At 38.6% G+C, this 26,196-nt stretch overlaps 1 protein-coding gene across 6 annotated transcripts; it reads left to right on the plus strand.

Moving 5' to 3' along the window:
- The first annotated feature begins 386 nt into the window (after positions 1-386).
- Positions 387-25,517, plus strand: LOC107823315 (uncharacterized). 6 transcript variants are annotated; one of them, XM_075218121.1, is made up of 20 exons: positions 387-809; positions 1,268-6,227; positions 6,300-6,488; positions 7,246-7,360; positions 7,861-8,914; positions 9,180-9,627; positions 13,494-13,547; positions 13,635-16,479; positions 16,591-16,704; positions 17,700-17,830; positions 18,593-18,685; positions 19,246-19,515; positions 19,588-19,977; positions 20,051-20,174; positions 23,507-23,582; positions 23,663-23,933; positions 24,036-24,088; positions 24,234-24,430; positions 24,570-25,173; positions 25,253-25,517. In XM_075218121.1, exons 1-16 carry the CDS (start codon positions 568-570, stop codon positions 23,760-23,762), a joined length of 11,205 nt encoding a protein of 3,734 aa, XP_075074222.1. In that variant the 5' UTR covers positions 387-567; the 3' UTR covers positions 23,763-23,933; positions 24,036-24,088; positions 24,234-24,430; positions 24,570-25,173; positions 25,253-25,517. The 6 variants fall into 6 exon arrangements, with proteins under 6 accessions (XP_075074222.1, XP_075074220.1, XP_075074221.1 ...); XM_075218119.1 differs by having other exon boundaries at positions 24,570-25,517; XM_075218120.1 differs by having other exon boundaries at positions 24,239-24,430; positions 24,570-25,517.
- Positions 25,518-26,196: the final 679 nt, after the last annotated feature.

Here is a 26,196-nt window from a genome sequence, read left to right on the forward strand (position 1 = left end):
TTAAAATTTTCAAACTAAGCGGAAAAGACATTTCAAAATAGAAAAGTTTATCTATTTAAAATTCATTTTTACCTGTAAAATAGAAAGAGAAACTCTTATTAAAAATAGGAAAAAATATATTTCTCATTTCAACATATATGGGAATTGCAAGTGTTCTTATTTCTTTTCCGTTTTGCCTTTTTTTCTTCTTTTCTTTTCCTTCACATGCAAAGCATATGAAATCTTGTTTTTTTCGTCTGTGAAATAAGAATGTTTGGAATACATAAAAAGGAAAAATGTTTAACAACGACAACAAACCCGATAGTGAAAAAATCTTTAAAACGATGGAAAAGGAAATTTATTTCACCCGGGTATTATAAATGATTTAAAAGGGAAAGTTGTAGGACGGAATATGAATAAGAAAAACTTTTAGGGGTGGCAGTGCATTTACATTAATAACGACGTTCTTGGATGAGTTCACTCGCCGGTGAACGGAGAAACGAAACAACAAATACAAGAAGAGCTCTCTTACTTGTAACCGAAGAAGACCAAAGAAAAATGGAGAATCCATGTGTAGAATAAGGAATTATGCAAGGACTTCATCACCAGCAGCAGCAATTAGCGGCGCTTCTCACCGTCGCTTTACCCAAAGAAGATCCTTCGAAATCCACTTCTACTTCAACAACTTCAGCTGCTGAAGATGACGAGTCTTCTCGTGTAGCCGCTATAACTTCTCTCAAACGCGCCATTCTTTACCCTCCAAACTCTCTCCTCATCACTCACTCCGCTTCTTTCCTTGCCCAAGGCTTCTCTCAGCTCCTCTCCGACAAGTATGCCTTTATCTCTCTCTCTTTTTCTGCACTTTATTTACTTGTTCTTTTATATGCATGCCATGTGTTCGATGAATTTCCCAAAAGAAATTTAATTTGCTCTTTGCCATCTCTCTTAGTGCTATTTGAATATCTCTCTCTCTTTTTCTGCACTTTATTTACTTGTTCTTTTATATGCATGCCATGTGTTCGATGAATTTCCCAAAAGAAATTTAATTTGCTCTTTGCCATCTCTCTTAGTGCTATTTGAACAATACTGCCATTTGCTTATGAGGAATCATATTACACAATCATTTTTGACACAAGCTATCATATGGGTATTTTGATCACACACCATTAAATTGGCAGCCTACTTAACTTAATGTCATACAACATCAATTTTCTTAATAATTGTTACTATGATTATGAAATCAGACTGTCTGATGAATATTTTGCTTGGCATAAAAATTGCTGCTCAGGTCATATTCAGTGCGTCAGGCAGCAGCTACTGCTCATGGCGCTTTGTGTTCTGTACTGTGTTTAATCTCGATAGCTCCAAATGGAAGGCAGAACCATGTCATTCTTGGCAGTTTGGTTGATCGGTTCATTGGTTGGGCATTGCCATTGCTCAGCACTATAGCAGATGGGACAACAGATCTTGCATTGGAGGGCTTGCGTGAATTTCTTAATGTTGGGGATGTTGCTGCAGTTGAGAGGTTTGCGTTGCCAATTCTCAAGGCTTGCCAAGAGCTTCTTGAGGATGAGAGAACCTCCTTGAGCTTACTGCGCAGGCTTCTCGCTGTTTTAACACTAATCTCCTTGAAGTTCTTTAGATGCTTTCAGCCCCATTTTGTTGATGTTGTTGATCTCCTCCTTGGGTGGGCGATGGTACCGGACCTTGCAGAATCTGATAGGCGCGTTATTATGGATAGTTTCCTGCAGTTTCAGAAATATTGGGTGACTAATATGCAGTTCCCATTGGGATTGCTCTCGAAGTTTCTAGGTGACATGGACGTGCTGCTTCAGGATGGAAGTCCTGGTAGCTCCCAGCAATTCCAAAGATTACTTGCATTATTGTCTTGTTTTTCTACAGTGTTACAGTCCACAGCATCCGGTTTGCTGGAGATGAATATGCTTGAGCAGATAAGTGAACCTCTTTGTAAAATGGTTCCTGTTCTATTAGAATGCATGTCTATGATGGGAAAAAAGTTTGGCTGGTCAAAATGGATTGAGGATTCTTGGAGATGCTTGACTTTGCTTGCTGAAATTTTGAGTGAACGGTTTGCAACATTTTACCCCATTGCCGTTGATATCTTGTTTCAGAGCTTGGAGATGGCAAGTAAAGACCTGTCTACGGGGATGAAGAAGCTTGATTCCTTTCAGGTTCATGGGGTTCTTAAAACCAATTTACAGTTGCTGTCTCTGCAAAAGCTTGGTCTTTCTCCATCATCTGTTCACAAGATATTACAATTCGGTGCACCTATATCTCAGCTGCGTTTGCATCCCAACCACTTAGTGCCAGGAAGTTCGGCAGCTACTTATATTTTTTTGCTTCAACATGGAAACTTTGAGGTTGTTGAAAAATCAGTGATTGTGCTGCTTGAGGAGCTGGATTTGTTAAGGTGCATGCTCAGACAAAAATCAGACCTGCAGAATCCGGGGTATGATGTCACGGTTCCTAAATCTTACTCGAAATCCGAGCTATTTGCATTGATTAAGTTTGATTTGAGGGTGTTACTTAGTTGTGTTTCTTTAGGCACTGGAGCTAGCATGATTGGCCAAATGGAAATCGACACTCTGTATGTTAATAGGTCAGGAAAGTTAATATCGAGCATTATTGGCAATCTTAACCCTTTTGAGTCACCTGTCCGAGGGCTTGTTGAATTGCAAGTCACAGTTCTCAAGACGTTAGAAAGACTAGCGGCACTTGAATTTTTAAGCAAGTGTTCTCTAAGGAAACAAGTTACAGCCACAGTTTCACAGGAAATAACACCTGAGAAACTCAAAAAGGTTGAGAATGAGAGGAATGAACTTCCTGGGCTAGTCCTACAGCATCTGGAAATGTATGGTATCCTTCTTATAAGAGCTCTTCATGTCACTTCTCCTCTAGCAGTTAAAATAGAAGCACTACAGTGGATACATGAATTCTGTGGAAAAGTTGTTGGCATATATGAGAATGAGAAGGTATTATATTTTCCATATGAAGTATTTGGATATGTGGACGTTGTCCAGGATTTGCTGTTCTCCGTTCTGGATGCGGCGTCAGATAGAGAACCAAAATTGAGATCTCTTGTTGCATTAGTCCTTCAGATGCTTCTACAAGCAAAGCTTATTCATCCTACACACTTTATAATTACTACTCAGGCGGTTCTTGAAAAACTTGGTGATCCAGATGAAGATATAAGAAGTGCATTTGTCAGGTTGCTTTCAAATGTGCTACCTATTACAGTGTATGCATGTGGTCTCCGTGATAATGTAGCTTCTACTACATGCTGGCCAGGTGTTCTTAGATTTAACAGTAGGTCGAACCTGCACTGGAAGCAACTTTTTGCACTTAAGCAACTGCCTCAGCAACTTCATTCACAGCAACTTGTTACCATACTTAGTTACATTGCACAGAGATGGAAAGTGCCTCTTTCTTCTTGGATCCAGAGGCTCATTTGTAGCTGCGGGCGCCCCAAAAATGTTACCTTGATTCAGCCTGAGGAAACAGCTAATTGCAGCTCGAATGGGCTATTGTGGGATACCAAAGTTGACGAAGATATTCTTGAGAGAATTTGCTCTGTTAACACCCTTGCTGGTGCATGGTGGGCAATACATGAAGCTACTAGATATTGTATTACCACTCGCCTTAGGACGAACCTTGGTGGTCCAACTCAAACGTTTGCAGCATTGGAGCGTATGCTTCTTGATGTTGCTCATGTCTTGCAGCTTGATGCTGATCAAAGTGATGGAAACTTAAATATTATTGGTTCTTCTTATGCTCACTTGTTACCTATGAGATTGTTGCTTGATTTTGTTGAGGCTCTTAAGAAAAATGTGTACAATGCATATGAAGGATCAACTGTTTTACCCAGTGCTTCTCGGCAAAGTTCCTTGTTCTTTCGGGCAAATAAGAAGGTTTGTGAGGAGTGGTTTTCTCGGATAAGTGAGCCTATGTTGAATGCAGGATTGGCGCTCCAATGTCATGATGCTACGATTTATTATTGCGCATTGCGCTTGCTGGAGCTGAGGAGCCTAGTGACTTCAGCTATAAAAGACAGGTCTAGAGTGGAAGTGACTGAAAATATCCACAATGTCAGAGCCAGGTATGCTGCAGATATCTTGAGGGTTTTACGGCACATATGTTTGGCTTTCTGTAAAACTCATGAGCCAGAGGCATTAATTGGTATCCAGAATTGGGCTACAGTAGTTTTCTCTCCCTTGTTTACTGATGAAAACCAGAGTTTAGATGATAGTGGAATAATTGGACATTTTTCATGGATTACTGGGCTTGTATATCAAGCTGAAGGTCAGCATGAAAAAGCTGCGGCTCACTTTATTCATTTGTTACAGACTGAAAACTCACTCACTTCTATGTGTTCTGATGGTGTACAGTTTACCATTGCACGTATTATTGAGAGTTACTCGGCAGTTTCTGATTGGAAGGCCCTGGAATCCTGGCTGTTGGAATTGCAAATGCTCCGTGCTAAGCATGCTGGAAAAAGTTTTTCTGGTGCTCTAACAACTGCTGGCAATGAAGTAAATTCCATTCAAGCCTTGGCACGCTTTGATGGGGGTGAATTTCAGGCAGCATGGGCTTGTCTTGATTTGACCCCTAAAAGTAGCAGCGAACTCACTCTGGATCCCAAGTTGGCCTTGCAAAGGAGTGAACAAATGCTGTTGCAAGCTATGCTTCATCAAGTTGAGGGAAGAATAGAGAGGGTAACAGAGGAATTGCAGAAGGCCAAGGGGATGCTGATGGAACCATTATCTGTCTTGCCTTTGGATGGACTTGTCGAGGCAGCATCACATGTCAATCAGTTATACTGCATCTCTGCATTTGAAGAATGTTACAAGCTCAATATAAGCCAAGACAAGCATTTTCCATCGCTATTAAGCTCTCATATGCAAGCGATGAAGTCTCCGATTATCAAAGTTCGCCAAGATTGCAGTATATGGTTGAAGGTCCTACGAATATGTCAAACGGCTTACCCCGCATCACCTATGACTCTCAAACTTTGCAGGAATTTGATGAGCTTAGCTCGTAAGCAAAAAAACTTCCGTTTGGCAAATCGTCTTGACAATTATCTCAAAGAACATCTTTCTAGTTGCCCTGATGGAAGTACTCGTGACAATATAATTCTTAGCTTGGAGTATGAGAGAGTACTGTTGATGCATGCTGAAGACAAATTTGAAGATGCTTTAACCAGTCTTTGGTCATATGTCCGTTCTTCCGTGATTTCATCTTCATTTGTAGCGTCTGACGCCATTGATAGAGTTCTGAAGGCAAAGGCATGCCTGAAACTATCGAATTGGTTGCAAGAAGGTTATTCAAATTCAGGGATGAAAGACATAGTCCTCAAAATAAGATGTGATTTCAGCACCTCACCCGGCAGAGAGGAATCTAGCTTCATTCTTGATAATCTGGCTTCTAAGGAGAATGTGAATGCTACTATTGAGGAACTGGTGGGCACTGCAACAAAGTTGTCGTCCCAACTCTGTCCCACTTTAGGGAAATCTTGGATTTCATATGCTTCTTGGTGTTATAATCAAGCTAGATCATCATTGCGTGCCCCTTGTGAAGCTACCCTTTTTTCTTGCTCATTTTCTGCTGTTCTTGATTCTGAAATCCAACCAACAAGATTTAAGCTAACTGAGGAAGAAGTTCTGAAAGTGAAAGACATTATCTCAAAGCTTCTCCAGAGCAAATATTGTGGCAAAGTGTTGAATGAAGATGGAGATTCTGATGCTTGCTGCTTTGAATCTTCTGAAAGCATGCAATGTGATGGCATTGCTAGCTCTCTGTTGCAGGAGGTAGTAGATACTATCGAAGCTGAAGCTGGAGCCCCTGGAGTAGAAGATTATAATGGTGAATTCTTTCCCAATACATTGACATCTAAGTTGCAGCAATGTTTATTAAAAGCAAATGTTGTTCTAGAAGAAGCTACTGTCATATCCTTAGTTGGTGATTTGGTTAATATCTGGTGGTCTTTGCGGCGTAGAAGGGTCTCTCTCTTTGGCCATGCTGCTCAAGCTTTTGTGAATTTTCTTTCATATGCATCTTCCAGATCTTTAGATGGCCAATTAACCGGCTGTAGTGAGGAGTCAAAATATAAGTCTGTGAACTATACTCTTAGATCCACACTTTATGTGTTGCATATTCTTCTCAATTATGGGGTTGAGCTGAAAGACACACTTGAACCTGCACTTTCAGCAGTTCCTTTGCTACCATGGCAGGTAGGTTCAATTTCTGCATAAGGTTCGGTTTTGATTGCTTTGTCATATTTTAATTATCTCTTCTTTTTGTAGGAGATAACACCTCAGCTGTTTGCTCGTCTAAGTTCCCACCCTGAACAAGTGGTTAGAAAACAATTGGAGACCTTACTAGTAAAGCTGGCTAAGCTATCTCCCAGGTCTATTGTTTATCCAACGCTAGTTGATGCAAACTCTTATGAAAGTGAACCTTCTGAGGAGCTTCAGCAAATACTAGCTTGTTTGGTAAATTCTTTCTTTACCATTATATCTGATTATTTGTCTTTATGATATAGAGAGATTTCTCATGCAGTTATGTTTTTCAATTCAAGTATGGTCAGATAGCATGTGGTTAATTGTGGTTCTGTATTTGGGATTTCTGTCTGCTTTCTTATAGTAAGACTTCTGTAGCTTAGTGGAAAATGTTCAAAGGGCTTTTCCCAGCACTACGTCGGTCTTTGTTGTCATTTGGATTCCAAAATGGTAGTATTTGAACTCATTTTACCTTTTGGTCTTCCTGACAGTCTCTGTTACTTCTTCTGATAGATAATCTTTTAACCTGTTTAAGTGTCTCATTGGACCATGATATCTTTCTGTAATTCTTCTTTCCAACTTTCAAAAAGAATTTTCTTGGTAGGTTATGGTAGGAAGTCCTTCTATTTGTTAACTATTAAGATAAATCGACGCGTGTTTGAGTCCCCTTATAGTCAGTTTATTATGTCTTATTGCTCATATGTAGATCAGCTTTATACCTAAAATAAAAGCTAGGTTACTTATAACTTTCTGCAAAATGGCATCCTCCCCATAAATAAATACGGTGCTAGCTGCAGAGTGTTATCTTTTTGCCCTTCTGTTTTTCTGTTGGTCTCCTACTTTAATCTCCATTATGTTAAATTTCCCAAGTTTGTTAGGTTTATGCAGATACAATCATTCCAGATTTGGTTGTATTGACTCAATCTGTTTTGAGAACCAAAAAATAGTTAAATCTTTCTATGAATTGCAGAATGAGCTGTATCCTAAATTAGTTCAGGATGTCCAGTTGATGATAAAAGAGCTTGAAAATGTAACAGTCCTCTGGGAGGAATTATGGCTCAGCACACTTCAAGATCTTCATGCAGGTAGCTGTTGCTCTTTCATTTAGTCATGAGCTCTTTTTGGTTCTGTGTTTACCTTTTTCTGAATATCAAAATTAAAGGGCTGGGTGCTCATATTTTTCAAGTCCTAAAGGTAAAAGAGAAGTCAAAGCCCACCTCATATAAAAAGCATCAGAAAACTCTGAGCATGAACATTTGTTTTGACAATATTAAGAAGTTACTAAAATTATCTAAGAGAAAGAGAATGATAATTCAAAAAGCATACCTTAAGTTACTTATACAGTGTACAGGTTGAAAAACTTGTGATGTTTAACTTCCTCAATGGACCTTTTCTTTTAGTTTATGATAAATCCAAAAATTAGCATCGTCCGCATTTCTTCATTATGAAATTAACGAACACTCAGTACTTAAATGTTACCGCAGTACATGTTCCAAGTCAATAAGCATTCAATTGGGAAGGGAAGCAGTAAATTTAGTGCAAATTTCTTACCTCTTCTTGTTTGTTTGTTGATATATTTTACCAGATGTAATGAGGCGTATAAATTTGCTGAAAGAGCAGGCTGCACGAATTGCAGAAAACCCGACTCTTAGCCATGGAGAGAAGAACAAGATAAATGCTGCAAAGTACTCAGCCATGATGGCTCCTATTGTTGTTGTCCTAGAGCGTCGTTTTGCTTCTACTTCTCGTAAACCTGAAACCCCTCATGAAATGTGGTTCCATGAGGTTTACAAGGAACAAATAAAATCTGCTATCGGAACTTTCAAAACCCCCCCTGCATCTGCTGCAGCTCTTGGGGATGTTTGGCGACCATTTGATAACATCGCTGCATCCTTGGCATCTTATCAAAGGAAATCCTCAGTATCACTAGGAGAAGTAGCACCACAACTGTCTCTTCTGTCATCATCTGATGTTCCAATGCCTGGTCTTGAGAAGCAGATTACAGTTTCTGAATCCGAAGGGGGACTTAATACTTCTTCCAGTGGAATTGTCACAATTGCTTCGTTCTGTGAACAGGTGGCTATTTTATCTACCAAGACAAAACCTAAAAAGATCGTTATAGTAGGCTCTGATGGGGAGAAGTACACATATCTGTTGAAAGGGCGTGAAGATCTGCGGCTTGATGCCAGAATAATGCAGCTGCTACAAGCAGTTAACAGTTCTCTGCAATCATCATCTGCAGTACAGAGTCGGTCTGTCTGTGTTCGCTTCTACTCTGTCACACCTATTAGTGGTCGAGCTGGTCTCATCCAGTGGGTGGATAATGTAGTAAGTATTTATAGTGTCTTTAAGGCATGGCAGAGTCGGGTCCAGCTGGCAGAACTTTCTGCGCTAGGTGCTAATGCAAAACAGACAGTTCCTCCACCTGTTCCTCGGCCAATGGACATGTTTTATGGTAAGATCATACCTGCACTTAAGGAGAAAGGCATAAGAAGAGTAATATCAAGAAGAGATTGGCCTCATGAAGTTAAACGTAAGGTACTTTTGGATCTGATGAAGGAAGCCCCTAAGCAACTTCTATTCCAGGAACTTTGGTGTGCGAGTGAGGGATTCAAAGCATTCAGCTCGAAATTAAAGAGGTAATGTTTTTTTGCTATGTACCTGCAATAGTCTGCTGTAAATGCAATGCATCTGATAATGGATTTCACAGTTTTCTGTTGAAGATTTTCTGCAAAGGGAATTGGTCTATGGTTATCCTAGTGTTCAACTCAAGAAAGGGCTGTAGAATAATCTTTTTGTTCTTGTGAGAGTAATGTTTCATGACAATGCAATTTCCATGTGAGGCTGTCAATGGATCTTGGATCGGTGGCTTATCTATAATGATTGAAAATTATTTGCTTGCAGATATTCAGGTAGTGTAGCAGCCATGAGCATCGTTGGCCACATTCTAGGCCTTGGGGATCGTCATTTGGATAATATTCTTATGGATTTTTGCTCTGGGGATATCGTGCATATCGATTACAATGTCTGCTTTGATAAAGGGCAAAGATTAAAGATCCCAGAAATAGTGCCTTTCCGCCTGACCCAGACAATTGAAGCAGCTCTAGGTTTAACTGGCATAGAGGGTACATTCAGAGCTAATTGTGAAGCTGTTCTTGGTGTTCTAAAGAAGAACAAGGACATAATCTTGATGTTACTTGAGGTCTTTGTGTGGGATCCTCTAGTGGAATGGACACGTGGAGACTTCCATGATGATGCAGCAATTTTTGGGGAGGAAAGGAAGGGGATGGATCTTGCTGTCAGCTTGAGTCTATTTGCCTCCCGCATGCAAGAAATTCGTATTCCCCTGCAGGTACTATCAGCAATAACTGCATTTCTTATTGTTGCTGTAATCTTCTAACCAATGTTGAAAGAAATCCGTAGTGAATCCATTGGGTCCTGGTGCTTCATGTTAGGCACAACTCTGGACCGCTTCCCATAGTTCCTTTTCCACTATCTCCCTCCACTATTGCCCTTTTAACCTCTTCCTCGCAGTATATTGATTCCCCAATTCTGTTATCTCTACAAAGTTTCTCCTCCTATTTGTTGCCGCTAGTCGATGAAAAGCTGTCTGTTCACAGCCCCTTCTTTTAGCCATTGCAACTCTACGTTCTGTTCAACTAGTTTCTTGAGCCGTTGCCCTTTAATCTCTCCCTTCCTTGTTTTTTCTCCCTCCCTGAATTCCCTCTCCCCTTCCCATCTAATTCCACCAGCGCGTTCATCAGTTCCCTCATGATCTGTACCATCCTCAAAACTTCCTTGTTCGTGCCGTTAGCTCCTTTGCTAGTCGAGATGATGGGTGGCATTGCGCTTGATAATTTGTCTTTTTTTTTTTTTGGGAGAGCCTAACTGTGTCTCCAACATTTGCGGCTCAACCACATAATCCCGAAGTTAAGCGGTGTTGGAATACTCCTCATCCTGCTACAGTCCAACAAAATGGGCAAGTGATCTGAATTAGGCTTTGCAGGAGAATCTAGATTGTATTCGAGTCAATTTCCTCCAGAACGGTGGATGTTAGGAATATGTCAAGCCTAGATGTTGACCTGGAATGTTCCGCTCTCCACCATGTGAACTTTGCACCTGTCATAAGGAAGATAAATGAGCAAGTTATCATTAATGAGCCCCGAGAACTCCTCAATTGCTCAGTGAAAGTTGTACTATCTTCCAGAAATCTTGTTGTGTCGTTGTCTCTTCCTACCACCCAAGGAAAATACCACCCTACCATGAATCTAGAGATTTCCTCCCAAAACTCCCTCTTAGGAGTTAGGACTCTCCCAAGCCCCCGATCCACATTACCCCCTAAGCTTCTAAATCAAGATGCTAATGTTAATACGAACTTCTAAATTTTGCTCCCAACAAATTTTCTTTTTGTAAATTTTTTTCCAAGTTAGCTCATTCTCAAAAAAATAAAAATCCCAAGTTAGCTGTGTTATTTCAAAGGAAGTGAGTATTTCATGTTACATGTTTTCTTTTTTCAATAGATATTACAAATACACAAAGCTGTGAAAAGAACTTTGAGATTTTCAATGAACTTTCATTAATTTGTATATTCTATTGTTAGATTATTTAGCCAAAATATTGGTAAAAGACAAAAATAATAGTATTAAGGAAACCTCTTTGGGCACTCAAAGTAAGGTTTGGTTGTGCTCATTTTTTATTCTCTTTTAGCCATATTCATTTTTTTTGTGCTTTAATTTAACCTAATGACGATATGTTTCCCCAATGTTGTCTTATTTTGAATCCAGGACTTGTAGCTACTTTCTTTTGCCGGTGTTAGAGTTGAATGGAAAGATTTAGTTCTCATCCAGGCAACTACCTATTTATGTCAATAACTAAGGTGCTGCATAGATAATTAATAAATAAAATATTCAAAGTTAAAAAAAAAAGAGAGAGAGAAAATCAATGATGAATGTTCTTCTGTTTGTTTTTTCTCTTTTGAGGAATGGTAAGATTTTGTATTCGATGTAGCACTAAGAGATTACAGAAAATTCTGTACAATGTGATAGAGGCCATTCGTCTGTTTCTTTTTAATGGATGAGTAATGCCAAGAATCCAGATTTGAGAGAGCAATAATATTCCGAATAGAGAACCACTAAGAGAAAGAGTTAATACCCTAAAATCCCCCTAAACTATCATGTTTTTGAAGTTTCCTGCTTAAACTATTCGGTGTCCCCAAAACCCCCTGAACTATATTGCCCTTCATATTAAAAACCCATCATTGCATTCTTAGAGGTGCGTGCAGTACACGCTCCTAATTATTTAAAAAACGTGCCACGTAGCACTACACATGGCTATTTAACTCAGCCTAAAACCCGCCTAAACTATCATTTTTTTGTCAGTTATCTACTTAAACTATCTGGTGTCCCTAAAACCCTCGAACTATATTCCCCTATATATTAAAACCCCATGTTGGACTTTTAAAGGTGCGTCTGTCCAACTATATTAACTTATGGTTTGTAAATTTTTTTTTAAATAGTTTACTCATGATGTATTACTCTCGAATGATTGATTAATTTTAGTAGTTTTGGCCAAAATAATGTTTAAAGTATTGTTTTAATTTTAGGTTTAATTGTGATTGTGCTTTGTGCTAAAATCCAATTGAATAAGTCCTTATTTATATTCACTTTTTAGCACAATAAAAATATAAATAAAGGCATATATTGTTGCATTTCGTAAAAATCATCTTATATTACATAAAAAAGATTACACAAAATAAAATTTCGCAAATAAAAAATCAATTGGCCAACAATTACATTCTCTAATTCTAGATTACATAAAGAAGGTTCAAGATATTCAACTTTATTCTCTACAAGGTGTTGAGTTTAATAAGAAGATTTAAATTGGTATTCTTTCAACAATATGTGTAAGACATGAAAGAAGACTAAAACAAGAAAGAGAATAAATCATTTCAAAGGAAACAAGAGAGGGAGAAATTTTTCCAGAGGAAACCCATATGGAGAACTAAAGAAAAAATGTTAAAAAATGAAGAAGGTGAAAAATAAAGAAGAAAGGTAAAAAAAAAGAGGAAGAATGGTGAAAAAATGAAAAAGAAAGGTGGATATAACTGAAATAAGGAGAATATTTATTTAAAAAACAAATGTGAAAGAAGGTTAGGCTAATTAGCCATTATTTTCTGACATATGAGCCATTTTGATGGCTGTTTTCGACTGCCACGCGCTCCCTAGCGAGTGTTTTCACACGTTATGCCAGGTTAGCAATGAAGGGGTTCTAATATGAAGGACAATATAGTTGAGGGAGGTTTTGGGGACACCGAATAGTTTAAGTAGGAAACTGACAAAAATATAATAGTTTAAGGGGGTTTTAGAGTATTAATTAAAGAGTAAATATTTAATGAGGTAAACAATTTGTCAAAAGGAAAAAAGAAAATCTGAAGTTTTCATATTCTTGCGAAACAGGTCATCGATGTTTTGGTGGAGGTCAGATAAGAAAAGCGGAAACTGATTACATAAGAGTTTCATATTTTACATTTTTTAATCAAGGAACTGCCGGTATTTTAATTTGAGTGTTACAGTTAGATTAAATGATTTGGTTTCTCTTCCATACAATAATCTATATTTCTTCTAAATTCGTGTTGTATGAAATAAGTAAACTAAAAATGATCAATTAACGAAGTATAGATTTAAGTGATGTGTGTTCTTTTTTTTTTTTTAATGGATAGGTAATGAAAATAATCAATATTTGAAAGACAGCAATACATATTCCAGGTAAAGAGATAAACCAATAAAAGATTAATACATTGAATACTCGATGAACTAAACATATTATCAAAGGAAAAGAAAAAGCTTCCACCTTTTTGTACTCTTTTTCTTGCTATAGAGATTTTGGATGGTTTTTGTGAATCTGTTAAATTATTCAATTTGTTAGATAGGAATTTTGGAATTTAATCACATAAGAATTCCATGTTTTACCCTGTATCTTGGATATTTTATTTTTAAATTTAAAATACGTCAATGTTTATGTCTTGATATTATGCAGAACGCCCAAAATGTAGAACATTTGATATACATAATGTTGATTTAACTGCAGTATCATTTTTTGCCTTCTCATTATAACAGTAATAGTGAGGCAAATTGTAAACAGATGCAAGATCTAGCATTCAGAGTGTTACTTGAATCTGTTTGTTAAATGAATGATTTTTCTTCTGTTTTCTTTATCTAGGAGCATCATGATCTTCTACTGTCTACCTTACCAGCTGTTGAATCTGGTCTTGAGGTATGCAGTCAGCTTCCCTTGGCAGGTGATGACATTTAGTTCCTAGTTAAAATGAACTCAGTTTAATTATTTTATACTGATGTGCAGAGATTTATAAACATCATGAATCAGTACGAAGTTATCTCTGCTCTTTACCGTCATTCTGACCAAGAGAGATCTAACCTTGTTCAAAATGAGACATCTGCGAAGTCACTTGTTGCTGAAGCTACTTCTGCTTCAGAGAACATCCGGGCTTCTCTTGAAAGGCAGGCTCGAGAATTGGCACAAGCTCAAGCTGTGGTAATGGAGAAAGCTCAAGAAGCAACAACTTGGATTGAACAGCATGGGGGGACCCTTGATGCTCTAAGAAGCAGTTCCATCCCAGATATCAGAGCATGCATAAAGCTGAGTGGTAAAGAAGAATCTCTATCTCTTGTATCTGCTGTTCTAGTTGCCAGGGTTCCTTTGACCGTTGTCCCTGAACCAACTCAAGCTCAGTGCAATGATATAGATAGAGAAGTTTCTCACTTAGTTACTGAGCTGGATCATGGACTTTCTTCAGCAATATCAACTATCCAATCGTATTCTTTGGCTTTGCAAAGGATCTTGCCAATCAACTACCACACCTCCAGTCCGATCCATGGTTGGGCTCAAGTTCTTCAGCTTGCTATGAATACGCTGTCTTCTGACATTTTATCACTCAGCCGAAGACAGGCTGCTGAACTTATTGGAAAGGCACATGCTGATGGTATGGATTCTTTTAAGAATAGATATGATGATCTTTGCCTGAAAGTGGGTCAGTACGCAGCAGAAATAGAGAGAATGGAAGAAGAGTGTGCAGAGCTCGTTCACTCAATTGGGCCTGAGAGTGAATTAAGAGCTAAAAATAGTCTCCTATCTGCTTTCATGAACTACATGGAGTCTGCTGGTCTTGAGAGGAAGGAGGATGCTGGTCAGTCAGGATCTTCAGATCCCGGAGGCTCACAGGATGGTGGTTGGCACGGAAACTTTCAAGAGACCAAGGAAAAAGTTCTATCAGTTTTAAAAGCAGCTTCTAGTTCTCTATATGATGATGTTAAGCACAAAATACTCGAAAAGTTGAGTCATTTCACTAGGAGAAGACACACAGACATAATGTTGTGCTCTGATCTTGGAACCTTTTTCTCTGAGTTTGAGGAGCAAGTGGAAAAATGCATGCTTGTAGCAAAGTTTCTGAATGAACTTATGCAGTATGTCAGCATGGATTATAGGAGTATTGACACTTCTGAATCTTTATCTGATAGTAATTGGACTTCAAATTTCAAAGCCAGTCTGTTTTCCTGTAAAAACTTGGTGGGCCAAATGGTTGAAGTTGTCCTTCCAGAGGTCATCAGATCAGTAATTTTGTTCAATACGGAAGTTATGGATGTGTTTGCATCACTCTCGCAAATCAGGAGATCTATAGATACAGCATTAGAGCAGCTTATTGAGGTGGAAATGGAGAGGGCTTCTTTGGCTGAGCTTGAACAGAATTACTTTGTTAAGGTTGGTCTCATCACTGAGCAGCAGTTGGCTCTTGAAGAAGCTGCTGTTAAGGGTAGAGACCACTTATCTTGGGAAGAGGCCGAGGAATTAGCCTCTCAAGAAGAAGCATGTAGAGCACAACTTGACAAGCTCCACCAAAGTTGGAACCAGAAGGACATGCGAACTTCATCTCTTATACAGAAAGAAGCAACCATTAGAAGTTCTCTGGTTTCTTTAGAACAGAATCTGCAATCTATGATCACTCATGAACATGATAAGGAACTACATCTTTTCAGAAGCAGAGCTCTTCTGGCTGCACTAATGCAGCCCTTCTCTGAGTTGGAGGCAGTTGATCGAGAATTGTCATTGCTTGGGGCACCTGTTGAATATGGTTCAACTGGGATTTCTCACCTAAAGAATTTATTTAATTCAGGATGCCCGCTATCTGAATATATTTGGAAATTTCCTGCCATATGGAGCAATCATGCATTTTTTGTGTGGAAGGTTTATATAGTCGACTCTTTTCTTGATTCCTGTACACAAAATATAGCTTTACAAGCTGATCAAAGTTTGGGATTTGATCAGCTTGTAAATATAGTGAAGAAAAAACTTGAAGTCCAGCTTCAAGAAAATGTTGAGCAGTACTTGAAAGAGAAAGTTGCACCTGTTTTAATAACAAGATTAGAGAAAGAAAGTGAATTTTTGAAGCAAGAGACAGAGTCAACAGAAGATCTTACTTGTGATCAAGGGAATAATAACTTTGCAGCTGTAAGAGATGTGCGAGTCATGCTTGAGGAGTACTGCAATGCACATGAAACTGTCAGAGCAGCAAAATCAGCTGCTTCCCTCATGAAGAGGCAGGTGAGTGAGTTGAAGGAGGCTTTTCTTAAGACCAGCCTCGAAATTGTTCAGATTGAATGGATGCATGATAGAAATGCTAGTCTGTTGCAAAGAAGAAGGCTGATATCTCATAAGTATCTTTCAAGTGATGCCAGACTTCTTCCAGTTCTTCTAAACATCAGCAGACCTCAATTGCTTGAGAATTTTCAATCTTCCATTGCAAAAATAGCTAGATCGCTGGAAGGCCTGCAAGCCTGCGAGAGAACTTCTGTCACAGCAGAAGGGCAGCTTGAGAGAGCTATGAGCTGGGCTTGTGGAGGTGCAAGCTCAACTTCTGCTGGAAGTACTGTGGCAAGGAATCCAGGAATACCTCAGGAATTCCATGATCATCTAATGAGGCGCCAACAGTTATTATGTGAAGCTCGAGAAAAGGCATCAGATGTGATGAAACTTTGCATCTCAGTATTGGAGTTTGAATTATCGAGAGACGGCTTTTTCCAGACTTCAGAAGAATTTTATCCATCGAGGAGCATTGCAGATGGCAGGACCTGGCAGCAAGCTTACGTAAATGCTCTGACAAACTTGGACGTTACTTTTCATTCCTTTACGCGTAAGTCTCAAATCTATATGTTCTCTCTTCTAAAAATGAAAAAGGTGCATTGCTAGTGGTATTGCATGCTTCTCATTGGCAAATATCATCTTTTTGTATTTTATGCATCAGGTACTGAACAAGAATGGAAACTTGCACAGAGCAACATGGAGGCTGCTTCAAGTGGTTTATTCTCTGCAACTAACGAACTCTGTGTTGCATCTGCTAAAGCTAAGTCAGCATCAGGTAACATGATTTTATGATACTGATGTTCAGTGGCTATCTAAAATCTTAAGCTGTCAAAATGGGGATAGATCTAGCTCTTTTACTTGATTGTCTACTTTTAACCTTATGTGCTGCTGGGGTTCTTTCATTAGTTGGACCAAGCATGTGAAACTACAGTGACAATTGGTCAATGTGAAATTGAAACTTTGAAACTTTTCTCTGTTCTAAACAAGAGAGGTGGAGTTTCGGCCTACCATAAGATGAACTAGTCGTTGCGTGATTTTATATACTAAATTCCAGTATATATATATTCAACTAAACCACTCGATCTCAACATGTTTTTAAAAATAAAAAAATTTAAGTAGCTTGTATAAAAGGAGAAATTGCCTAGCACCAAGCTGGTGCTGAGTCTCTACAAGTATCAGGAGGCCTTCCAAACAAAACAAAAAGAAAGGAGTTCTGCATTGTCAAACCTATGCTTGCAGGGAATCAATAAAATCTGACATACAATCTTCGTTCCTTACATCGTGAAGATTACACCAAAAAGCAAAAAGACCTAAACAATTGGATCTAAGCTGCTGTACACTAAATGACTTTCCTTCAAAACATTTGCCATTTCTTCCTTTCCATATACTCCCGCATATGCAAGCAGGGATGGTGCTCCAAATCTTCTTAAGTTGTTTGCTGATGCCTCTGGAGTTCCAACAAAACAATAGTTCTTTGATAGTAAGTGGCATCACATTGGAAATCTTGGAAAGATCAAAAAAGAGAGACAACAACAAAACAATAGTTCTTTGCATTGCCCAATTTCATCATCTTTTAACCTATAACATGAAAGGAAAGCATTACTTGTCTGTAGTCATGGCACGTGGTTCTCTTTTATGACTTGGTTAACTAGTGTGATAATGCATAGGTTCTTTAGTATTTTATTTTTTAATGAATAACTGGAGCAAGGATGTTTTTAAATTTGTCTTTCCCGTATTTTCTCAATGCCGTCGACTTTTCTCTTCCCCAAGGTGATCTGCAAAGCACTCTGCTTGCGATGAGGGATTGTTCCTATGAATTAAGTGTGGCACTATCTGCATTTGGGGGCATTACAAGGGGGCGTACTGCTTTGACATCTGAGTGTGGTTCGATGCTCGAAGAGGTAGGATGCTCACAGCTAATTAACGTTCTTATGCAGATTCATGTATGTCAGTGCTTTTAATCAAATTGTGCCCGAATTGGCTTGGTTCAGCTACATGAATATTTGATTCCATCTGCTAAGCGTATTCTCCTAAGCTGCATGCATCCTTAATTCCACCTGTGTAGCTTATTCTCATAATTCAGCAGCAAGAGTTAGATTTGAATCCACCAAGAAAATGAATAGGTAGAAATATCATAGACCAAGGGCTGGATCTCTATGGGAAGTTTCAGTAAGTAATTCTAGAAATATGAAGATTAAAATTTGTAAAAGCACAGAATAATTTCAGACAAGTCCAAACTAAGCTAGGTGTCTCGCCTTTTACAACATTGGACGTGGCTTTTGCTGGATTTCTCCTTCAAAATGTATGTCTGGTCATACAATAAGATTCCTAGATTCCTTTACCTTGCCATAATGTTGTTATTCTGTTATAGAGTCCTAGATGTCACTCTTGATGTGAATCATGGTCAAGCTTTCTCTAGGTTGACCTTTGACCTTGACTCTCATTGATTTCTTGAAGTGTTATTGAGCATATTTATAAATTATATATCTTGGGCAAGTGTGCATAAAGGAGGCATTTTATATTAGAAGCATCACCTTAAGTGCTGTAATAATTATTCATCAACAAAGGTTTAACGAGTTTTTGTGACTGCAGTATCCAGATATAAACACATAACGAAAATGAGTAATTCTTTTTAGTTGTTGATATTTTTTCCTTTTCCAAAGGTTCTGGCGGTAACAGAAGGTGTGCATGATGTTCACAGTATAGCAAAAGAGGCAACTGCTTTGCACTCGTCTCTCATGGAAGATCTATCAAAGGTTTCATTTTTCTTATTTTCCTCTACTCTCATTTGTTTCGCTTCCTTTCTTATCTTAATTGGGTGAGGTGGAGAGGTGGGAGCAGGAGGCAGTTGTAGCAGCAGAGGCAGATTGTAGTTATACTTTTTTGTTTTATACTTGTCCTTATTCCGAGCAGGCACATTCTGATACTGCATCTTCTAACAGTGTTAGGTGTCATTTATACTTTGTGGTCTGTCACATAGAAAAAAGTGAGGCAAAATAAAATTGTAAAGCGACAGAGCAATAGAAATGGATGATGTTTCCTTTGTCTGTTCCTTTCCCTATTCATATTATTTTTCCTTCTTAATTTACTCGTCTTTTCCTACAGTTTCAGTCCATAACTCCATATAATGGGGAGGTGGCAATGTAATCTAACACTCATTACCATAAAAAAGATTACTCCTATTTTCTTATCGGGGGAATGGGGAGTCTAGGCAGGTGGTGATACTAGAGAGATGATTTCATGGTCTCATTCGAGTGGCAAATTTTTCCAAGGTTCCTTCTCATTATACCACTTATTTTATTTTCTTGATGGACAGGCAAATGGCATCCTACTTCCACTTGAATCTTTATTATGTAAGGATGTTGCTACCATGACTGAAGCTATGACAAAGGAAAGAGAGGCAACTAAGGAAATATCTCCTGTTCATGGACAAGCTATATTCCAGTCTTATCATGTTAAAGTTGAAAAAACTTATGAAGTTTTTAAGCCCTTGGTTCAATCTCTCACAATCTCTGTCGAGGGACTTTATTCAATGTTGACCAGGCTAGCCCAATCCGCAAGTCTGCATGCAGGAAATCTTCATAAGGTTGTAAAGAGAATAAACATGCATTTTGCAGATGCTCTTTCTAAGATTCTAATAAGTTGTTATTTGATTTAGGCACTTGAGGGGTTAGGAGAAAGCCAGGAAGCAAGGTCAGAGGATCTCAATTCCTATAGGCCAGATCTTGCTGATCAATATGAAGGCAAGAATGAAATCTTCTCCCAATCAGACAGAAAAAGCAGCACAGATTTTCTTGATGTTAGTGGACTGTCTTTGCAAGATAAGGGATGGATATCTCCCCCTGATAGCATGACCAGTAGCAGCTCAGAGTCTGCAGCTACATCATCTCAAGTTAGTCTTGCCAATAGTTCCAATGGCCCAGACTTGACCGATCCAATTACTCCACATTGTTTTGATGACACAGAAAGAAGAGAATACTCACATAATGTTTCCTCAGTTGGAAGTGCACTTCCAGGATTGCCACAGCCGGAATCTGAAAAGACACAGGTTTGTGTCTTTAGTTGCACGATGCGACAGTCTGATTTTTTCCAATTATTGACACTCTTATTGTTTGGATCAGGAGACGTTTGAGATGAAACTTTTGCTTGGAAATGAAGAACCTTTGTCAAGCAAAGACAAGGTTGAGGAGGCTGCTCATGAAACTTCATTTATCAATATAGAGGCTGCAAGCAGAACAACCAGAGGTGAGGATTTATCAACAGTTTCTGTCCAATTATTACTGAATGTTCATAATGTCTAAACTTGACCTTTTAGGTTCATGTGGTTAAATTTCCTGATAGTTAAAAACTCAAGACTTCTGTGGCATAGTCAAACAACACCATTGTCCTGTCATGAGGAAATAAGTTTACAACATTTTGTCGAGTAGTTACCAGCCTCGAGGAGTGGGTTATATACTTGTTTCATACTAGTTGTCTAGTTCCAACAGCTGATTGCAATTTCTTGATTAGCCATTTACCTCTTTTAGAGGGCTCTACATGTTAGTTCAAGGTTTTCACCTTTGGACTAGTAGTAGCAAGAACTTCTTAAGAAGACTGGAAGTTCCTCTTTTCCTATTAAGCCGGCGAATTATTCACTTCCCAGACATGCCTTTCTAGCCATTAATTCTCTATTTGGGTCTTAAAAGTTGTGGCTGCCTGAATTGAAATTCTGGGGCATGATTTTCCTGTGGGAGGTGGTTATAAGTTGAGGAGTAACTTTTGAATTGGTGAGTAGGTCTGAGGAAAATGAATTTTTTTCAACAGATTCTATCACAAAGTATTTTGCTGTAGGAAGTGATTGTGGAAATTTCTTAAAATGGAATATCTTAAAGATATTAGTACAGCCTACCAAAGCTATCCCTTTCACCTTCGTCTTTTGGGAGGTTAAAATTATATCAGTGATACTCTTTTACCTTGTTTTTGTATCACTGGGGGCCTTAGTAGCAGTGACTTCCTGTTCTTACAGGGTTCTAATATGAAACTTTCTACTGAATCTAATTTTATGGTTTTGCACTGGTCACACTTAAAGAATGCTGGCCAGGCTGTGTGCAATAGTGCTTCCTCAGTAGGGAGGAGTATTGGGGGTTAATATGGGTATTCTTTATTTTGGGTTATGGCAATTGAGAGAATTTATTGATCGTTGAGAGAGGGGCTTGAGTTACACTTGTTCACTTTTTTCTTCCAATAATTGCTGTTAACGCCTGCCTCAAACAGATTATTTTTGGTATTGCTTGCATGTAGTTGTGACAAAATGGTTAAAAGAAAACAGTTATCCACCCATATTATCCATTAAAAAATGGGTTAAATAATGAACTTTTTAAAAACGGGTCAAATATGGATAAGAACCATAATATCCACTTAGAAAATGGATAATGAATGGATAACTAATGGGTTTAACTTTTACATTTGTAAAGCCTCAAATTGAAGGTTTCTCAAGTTTGGGAGACTAGGAATTCTCCCAAAAGTGATCATATTCAAGGAGTCATGGATACCGCCGCTTAACCCGTTTTTTTATCCGTATTAAATATGGGTCGGATAATTTATCCGTTTTTGCATTACCCGTTTTCGACCTGTCCATATCCGACCCAACCGTTTGCCACCCTACTTGCATGTTACAAAATTTTCCTTAAGTGAGTGGATGAGGTTGGGATAGACCCTTCATTGCATTTGTTAGATAGTTATAAATAGTCCTAATCCCATATGTAGTAGGAGTAGAAGATGTATTATGTATAGGGCTCATTGTATCATTGTTAATAAATAGATTTTGCTCCTGTGCATTCTCACATGGTATCAGAGCTTCAATGAGAAAATTACCATTGTGCGTCATTCCAGCGACATCCGGAAAGAAAGATCTCATCGCCGTGCAATTTTCTGGCAACTTCGTCTTGTTCCCAGGATTCATCGCTGCTACAGTGGTACTGTGCAATACCAGTACCACCATCAGATCCGAAACCCTTGTGCTATCAAACTCAAGAAATCCAGTCCCATCGGAACAGAAAAGTCAATCATCGTGTCTTTCCGGTTGACGACTCAAGATTGATTTGCGTTATCTCCTCATCGGTAAATGTTGTGCGAAAACCAACACTGCCGTCTTGTTCGGAAAAGTTAGGAAACAAAACCTCAGTCAATCGCTCCGGGAGAAAGTCACTCGCGCGCCTCCACGCGCTGCCGGCGAGCTACAATAACTTTTTTGGCGCGCGTGAGCCATTTCAGCCTCTTTTTGACAAAATTTCTTCAGGACAACTTACTCGTCTAGTAATTCCGAGCCTACCCATATAAATTACATCAAATTCTGACAAATTTTATTTTTCAGGCATGAATAGTGCACTTTTTCCGGCGTGAACAGTACTTTCCAGAAAGGTTTTCCGTTTTCTGGTGGTGTTTTAGAACTTATTTTGTAGTGTAGAATTCGGCTTAGTCTCACTATTTTCAAATTTTTCCGGCGACTTTTGCTCATTGTATCATTGTTAATAAGATAGATTTTTCTCCCGTGTATTCTCACAATGGTAAATGGACCTTGGGCTTAACTCAACCCCAAAAGCTAGCTTATGAAGTGAAGATTGTGACCTCAAATCCCACCGATGTGGGACAACTCAACACCCCCCTCATGCCCAGCAAACTGGAGCATGAACAATATAAATGGGAGCTCAACATCGGTAACAATAATTGGGATGGACCTGACTCTGATACCATGATAAATGGATCTTCGGCCTAACTCAACCCCAAAAGCTAGCTTATGAGGCGAGGAGTGCGTAAGACCATATAAGGAGACCAAGGACCTCAAATCCCACCAATGTGGGACAACTCAACAGCATTAACTTTTGAGCTGGTCAAAAGGGGCAAAGTGATAAAAAACTAAATACCTTGTCCAACAAGATGGCTCAGATGTTAGAATTTTTTGTATAGACCTTCAAAGAGAAGCTAATACAGAAGTATGTGAAGTTACCTTCTATTGGTCTTTTCTGACGGCGGAGTTCTAAATGTGGAATGTTCAAGCATATTTCCGTTCAATTTTTTGTATTGCTTCTTGGTTGATCCCATTTTCTCCATGCTTTCCTGCCCGCCTTGATTTGGAAAGCCAAATACCCTAAGCGAATTAACTCTCCTCCTACATAGGATTGAGGCGCTCTATCTTGCTGAATTCTACTTAAATATTTAATAGAGGACAGCTTACCCAGAGGACTTCTTTGGAAATTAATAAAATTGTTTTTTCATGTTGAACAACAAAAGGAAGTGTCAGAAAACTTCTGTTGTTAGGTACTTAATGGTAAGGTTTGTCGCCTTCTTAACCGTATCAAAATACTGAAGGGCTGTCCAATTGGGTGCTAAATCAGTCTTAGTAATAGGGGTGCGGTCCTTCCCTGGACCTTGCGTGAATGGGGGATGCCTTGTGCACCGGGCTGCTTTTTTTAATTTCTTGTATTCTCTGGCTCTTTGGTTTTCAATGTACTTTTGATTATTCAATAGCATTTCATGAATGGTTACACTGCTTATAAATTTTACATATATATATATATATATTGTTTTTGTTCTCCTAGGTAAAAATGCATATGCATTGTCAATTTTAAGGAGAGTGGAGATGAAGTTAGATGGTCGAGATGTAGCTGATAACAGGTATATCCTTCCCATGAAAACTTTAGATAAGTATCTTGTATTAAATGTGAATGACCATGTTTGCTTTTATTTCTCCTTAGGGAAATTAGCGTTGCAGAACAAGTGGATTATCTGCTCAAACAAGCAACAAGTGTAGATAATCTTTGCAACATGTATGAGGGTTGGACACCTTGGATTTGAGCTGTTGAACACTATTCTTTTTCCTACTCCAGAACTCCTTTCATGATATTCTTTGATAACATTGAAGAAGCTCTGAGGTAAACTGGAGCTTAGTTTCCTTAGCCACAAGAGCCATGTTGGAACTTTGGCTTCCTCATTTCAAGAGACGTGGCAATTGACAAGCAATTATAGGTGAGAAATATTCTAGAAATCTTGTTTAATGCTTTTTCTAGGCATAACTAGATAATCTTGTTTATACATCCTGGATCTCCTTGTAACTGGGAGGATTGGTAGTTTTCTGATGCAGTCTATGCAGCGAATTTGAGGGTCCAACTTGAAGGCTGTAGGTAGGATACTCTCATCTGCAACTGCTTCCTGTTCTTCCTTTATGATGCCTCTTGAGAAACTGCTGCATGTTCCTTGCTTGAATCTGCATATGCAAATACTGGAACTTCAGATCTAACTTTTACAGCACTTTGATCATGGTTCAAGCACAGCTGAAAGACAATTTAATGTTGCTCCAAAGGGTAACAATCTCCCTCCATGTCCACTACCTGGCAATAACAACTTCAAAATATCATTTGGTACGATGAAAATCTGGAAGTCAAGCTGTGGATGCTCTGAAGGATTCCTTGGCATACATCAATGATTACAGTCGAACTGTGTGGAATGATCTTCGAGCATTTTAGGTATTGGCTTCATTTCAGATGTAGTTATGCATTAATACGTATGCCACTCTTCAAGATTTTTTGTATTAGATTACTATTTTTCAATTGTTTGTGTCAAGTTTTTGTGCTAAGCCTGCCTCTTTTTTTTGTTTGTTGGTAGGTCTCAGTCTATCGGTTGCTTCGTATTTGATGCTGACGAAGCAATGCGCACTTCCAACAGCTGCTTATAGACTTGATGAAGGGTGGCTAATGTCATTTGTATGTCATCCAAAACATGACTTTTGCCTCAGGCAGTCAGGAACGCGAAGTGGGTACCTTATTAGCTCCTGGTATTGCTCTAGTTGGGGTCTGGTCTTACCACGGAGCACTTGTATCCTGTAAATGTCTGTAATGATTGCAAATGTCTCATAAGTTCAAGGGATGTTCCTACACAATTATGATGGAGCAAGTGGCTGGAGCGGACCTGATCTTTGCCTGCCACCACCCTCCACTCTCACAACCATACTGTCATCGGGCACTGGCTCACAGGGACAAGAGAAAAGGAAAAGATTTTGTAGCTTAAGGTAGGAGAGGAACGAATGCCCTTTCCAAGTCTCTGGGACTCGTGTCTAGTGGATACAGTTGCTTTTGGGCAAAAGGCATACTAGCAATCCAGAGGAATAGGATGAAGGCAGCAACTTAGAAGTTGATTGGTATAAAACCATGTTCATTGTCATCAGCTTCTCCTAGCTTGTCGCAAGTGTATGCCATAGTTTCTCAATAAAGTGAGTGGAATGCCAATTGGCCCATTTAAGTATTAACAACAACATACCCAGTATAATCGGCATTTCAAGTATTTTACAGGCTTGGCTCGGTCTGAAAGTAGAGCTTGCAGAAAAGCGGATAGGAAAGGTAGCCTATAGACTCAAGCGACCAGCTCGATGAAAGCGAACCCCGTATTTGAGGTGAGTCAGTTGACTTTGATTAAAGCAGACCACCCCTAAAATGGAAATATGTCAATATATTACCTCAAATGTTGAAATATAAGCTCTTGTGTTTGACTAACAAATTAGAGTTTTGTGATATGGAATCTACCTCAAATGTTGAAATATCATATCTTGTGTTTGTCTACAAATTACTCCCTCCGGTCCACAATAAGTGACCAATTTGCTTTTTAATTTTGGTCCAAAATAAGTGTCCATTTATATAATCAAGAAAAAATTCAATTTATTTTTACAAAATTACCCTTATGTGCATATCCCTAAAAAGTTTTCTTACTCACATTAAATATTTGATTAAGGGTAGTTTAGTCATATTAGGTATTTTTGTATAGAATTTAGTATTTTTCTTAATGGGCGTGTCAAAAGTAAATTGGTCATTTATTGTGGATCGGAGGGAGGGAGTAGAGTTTAGTGATGTGGAATCCTCTACAACTGACACCTAGAATTTCCCTTTTTCTCGTCTCACGCATCACTGCTGGAATCTCGGAGGCTTAAGTAAATGCCACGAGTAGCTACAAGAAGGAATTATTGGGATCTCCATATTCTTTAATGGGATTTTTACATACCTATACACTATTGGAAATTTTATTACCCTTCTTACTCAAGTTTTACTATAATTATATTTTATATACCCAATTACTATTTATGTACATTTTAAGGGAATTAATGATAATAATTAGTGTCCTAAAATAACTCTACCGTATCTTCCACTCCCCCTACGTTTCTCTCTCCACATCCCACCCCCTCCCCCACGCATCTTGCACTCACCCATGATTCCACCATTGATAACTATAAAAAAGCTTTGAA

Source organism: Nicotiana tabacum, chromosome 7 (assembly GCF_000715075.1).
Source record: "Nicotiana tabacum cultivar K326 chromosome 7, ASM71507v2, whole genome shotgun sequence".
NCBI lineage: Eukaryota > Viridiplantae > Streptophyta > Magnoliopsida > Solanales > Solanaceae > Nicotiana > Nicotiana tabacum.

Excerpts from the sequence above, each read along its gene's own strand:
- LOC107823315 (XM_075218119.1), top strand. The coding sequence starts at position 568 with ATGCAAGGACTTCATCACCAGCAGCAGCAATTAGCGGCGCTTCTCACC. Across the intron at positions 13,548-13,634 it reads CTGTTGAATCTGGTCTTGAG|AGATTTATAAACATCATGAA; the intron begins GTATGCAGTCAG and ends ACTGATGTGCAG. Across the intron at positions 16,705-17,699 it reads TAAAGCTAAGTCAGCATCAG|GTGATCTGCAAAGCACTCTG; the intron begins GTAACATGATTT and ends CTCTTCCCCAAG.